This window comes from Calidris pugnax, unplaced genomic scaffold, assembly GCF_001431845.1.
Source record: "Calidris pugnax isolate Ruff unplaced genomic scaffold, ASM143184v1 scaffold72, whole genome shotgun sequence".
Taxonomy (NCBI): domain Eukaryota; kingdom Metazoa; phylum Chordata; class Aves; order Charadriiformes; family Scolopacidae; genus Calidris; species Calidris pugnax.
Genome location: NW_015090808.1, coordinates 2,197,396 through 2,200,819, shown reverse-complemented (window position 1 = coordinate 2,200,819; position 3,424 = coordinate 2,197,396). Strand labels below are relative to the sequence as shown.

The following is a 3,424-nucleotide window of genomic DNA, read 5'->3' as shown; positions in this document are numbered from 1 at the left end:
CCAGAGAAGCTGTGGCTGCCCCATCCCTGGAGGGGTTCAAGGGCAGATTGGAGGGGGCTTGGAGCAACCTGGTCTGGTGGGAGGTGTCCCTGCCCAGGGCAGGGGGAGCTTTAAGGGCCCTTCCCACCCAAACCATTCTATGATTCTATAAAGCAACTGGTAAGGGACTCTCCTACATGTAAGAGGTTAACAGAATACAAACCTGGAAATCAACTTTGGGTGTGACCATGGAGGTACCTCCCAGAGCACACAGATCAACAGTTCTGCCAGTAGCTGGAGTAATAAAGTTGCTTTTGCTTGACCTGTGTCCAGGGAAATAAACAAACATCTCATATGAACACTTTTAACAAATGTACAAGCATTATCTTATCAAAGGCTTGAATGAGGTTATCACCACAGAAAACCAGAGCTTCTTACTAATCAAAGGTAAACCCCAAAGCTACACATAGCTCATCACCACAGGAGAGGAAGCTGCCCATCTCTCATTCACTGTCAGATCACTTTTTCTCCTACAGCATGGCACAACTCCATCAACCAGCCTACTAAACCATATTCCATTCCATTTAAGAGTTGTATTAGCACTATGCACTTATGCTCCACTTCTGGAAATGAGTGAAAAAGATAATCTCCTACTACCTTTTACTCACACGCTTCACTCTCACTAAAGGAGCTCTTCTGCTCCTGGCCACTGGCACTTTTTTAGTGGATGCCTTCACCTGAAACACACATTACTCACCAAATCAGTTACTTTGCTGTCATGTGACAGCTGACTCTACAACAAGCAAATGCTTCCACACAAAACCTTTGGCTCAACAGGCTCCTTTTTGTGGCGTAAGAGAGTCCAGAAACAAACACCATCCAAGCTTCTGTGACCCTCCCTGTTGTGGTTTTGACTGAATTGACGAACCAGAACGACAGATGGCCCCTCCCTCCCCCCTCAAGGAAAAGAAAGGAGAGGAAGAGGGGGAAAAAATTTATGAGTTTAGAAAAAAAATAAACTATTTTAATGAAAATATAAATGAATCATGAAATAATAATAAGAAGAAGAAAAGGAAAAAAAAGAAATACAGAAAATAGTATACAGTATATACAAAACCATATCAAGCTCCCAGGATGATGATCACGTCACCAGCAGGCGCAGGGGAAAGTCCCAGGCTGGACTCGGTGATGGACAGGAATCGGATTCCAGATCTGGAGTCAGGAACGCTCGGATCGGGATCAAAGGCAGACGAACAAACAGGGTCCCCCTGGGACGTCGGCCATTGAAGGAAGAGAGTTGACCCTTTGATCCCTCAGCTTTTATACTGAGCATGATGCAGATGGGATGGAATACCCTGTTGGTCAGGTTTGGGTCACCTGTCCTGTCCGTTCCTCCCTACAGGTGGGACCCCTCTACGCTTTTCCGCTTCCGACCCTCCAACGGGGCAAATAACAAATTTGCCTGACCTTGGTTGTTATAGCAATAAGTATAAGCAGGGGCCTCTCTGCACACCATTCCTTGGTATAATCAGGTCTTATCACTGTGGGAGTGAACAGTCTCTGAACAATATGCTGTTAATTTCGGAGTTTAGTTAGAAGAGGCCCAGCTAAAAAATTAAAATTACTGAACAGAAAATTAGTTCTGTTTTACCTCAAACCAGGACACTCCCCTATCTCCAGGCATTTCAGGAAGCGATACCTGGTTTGAAGTCCCCCTCAAAGTATCCTGGACAGTTATACTGCCACAGGCATCACCTCAGAAAGTAGCTCATATCTTGGGAATGAAGTCATCAGAAAGAGAAGCTATTTACCTTTCCAGTTCTTGGATTAATGTTTTCAGCTTCTGGATCTGGCAGACACTGGCTATCATGGTTTTCTGTTGCAAGAGGAAGCAAAGGAGGCTCTCCTTCTTCAATATCCTGTTTAGATTTTTCCACTAGAAAGAGAAAGTGTCATCTAAGTTGAAAATACGTAACTTTACATTATTATTTAGCAGCTGTGGTAAACAGTAAACAACTACAAGCATTTTTGGCAACAATTTGCTTCTGAAATCCAAACTCCAATGTAATCCTGACGGATTACTATACTTGACAGAGCACTATTTTGAGTGTTTAATAAAATTAAGAAGAGCTACTGCAGAAAGCAGGGATAAACATAGGATTGTTCTCCTGTCTTTAAATATATTGAGGGGTGTAAGTAAGAACTGAATTATTATTCACAGCATGTAAATCACAGCACGCTTTCATCTGACTGAACTCATCACAATACTTAAAACAAACTGACCTTTCTTGATGATTTTTAAAGGAGTTTGGATAACTTCTGCTGTTAACTTGTCTATTTTTGTTATTCCCAAGGCTGCCTAAAATTAAAAACAATCACAACACCATTAGGGTTACTGGTAGCAGATAGTTCTCAGAAATCCAAGTTGTAAAGCAAATCCCTAATTGTTTTACAGCGAGAATACCTCCGTGTCTTCTGCTGTGCTCAAACTAAGACCTTTTGGGTTATTCTGGAGGTGACAAAACCACGTGAAGTCTGCAGGCCATTCAGGACTAATGTGCCTTATTTGGCAGCTGCAGGTATGCTCCACTGCCGCCCTTCTCCTCAACCAATTCAGAAGTGTTTTAGTTTACTGAAAAATGTGTGTGCTCTCAGGGATCTGGGGAGGAAAATCAAGCAGGTAAGGCAGGATCGACAAGGTGCAGTATGAGCATGCAAAGCCTATATTGTGTACAACAGACACCTCTTACTGTTAAGTCTTAAAGCAGCATTTGTGAAAGTATTTATGTGTTCTGCTATTGCAGGGCTCCTACAGACTCAAGAAGCTCTTCCTTTGCTACAGAGGTGCAAGCGCCATCAAAAGAGTATTTCTGTTAGAAACCTACCGCTGCTGCCTCTTCCAACACCTTTGTGCTTCCTCCTTTAGCTGAAAAGAAAATGTTTTTTAAAAAATCAATCCACATCTAAGCGAGCGGCGCGGGCAGACACGCTGTGTCGCGTCACCACCGGGGGGGAAAAACCAGCACAAACCCCTTTTCTCGGCAGCGAGCGAGCAGCACCTCGGCAGCCCGGGGGGTTCCGGGCAGAGATCCCTTTGCCGCCCTTAGGGGTATTTCCTCAGGGAAAACGCGTCCCCGCCAGCCCGGTACCGCCCCGCCCCGCCCCGAAGCACTCGACCCAGTTCATCTCGCGGATCTCCGGCCGCAGCCGCGGGATCTCCATGTCGTACAGGTGCTCCACCTCCTTGATGAGCCGCTCCCCGTCCGCCCGAATCCGCTCGATCCGCCGTTCCACCGCGGATGGGACGCACACGGCTCAGTCACCGCTCCGGGCCCCGGGGCCCGCTCCCTGCCGCCGCCCCCGCCCCGCTCCCGCCAGCCGCGGCCTACCCTCGCGGTCCAAGACCTCCCGGCAACCGTCTTTCGCCCGGGCGCCATCGCGGCGG

General features: G+C 46.8%; 1 protein-coding gene across 4 annotated transcripts; it reads right to left on the bottom strand.

Moving 5' to 3' along the window:
• Positions 1-32: 32 nt before the first annotated feature.
• On the bottom strand, positions 33-3,424 carry LOC106885838 (borealin-like). Of its 4 annotated transcripts, none has more exons than XR_001411510.1 (5): positions 3,369-3,424; positions 2,865-2,905; positions 2,263-2,338; positions 1,791-1,915; positions 33-302 (listed from the first exon to the last, which is right to left on the bottom strand). XR_001411510.1 is itself a non-coding variant. In XM_014938342.1 (4 exons), exons 1-4 carry the CDS (start codon positions 2,940-2,942, stop codon positions 255-257), a joined length of 327 nt encoding a protein of 108 aa, XP_014793828.1. In that variant the 5' UTR covers positions 2,943-3,418; the 3' UTR covers positions 33-254. The 4 variants fall into 4 exon arrangements, 1 of the variants encoding a protein (XP_014793828.1); XR_001411512.1 differs by lacking the exon at positions 2,865-2,905 and adding an exon at positions 2,444-2,638 and having other exon boundaries at positions 3,369-3,416; XR_001411511.1 differs by lacking the exons at positions 2,865-2,905; positions 3,369-3,424 and adding an exon at positions 2,444-2,841.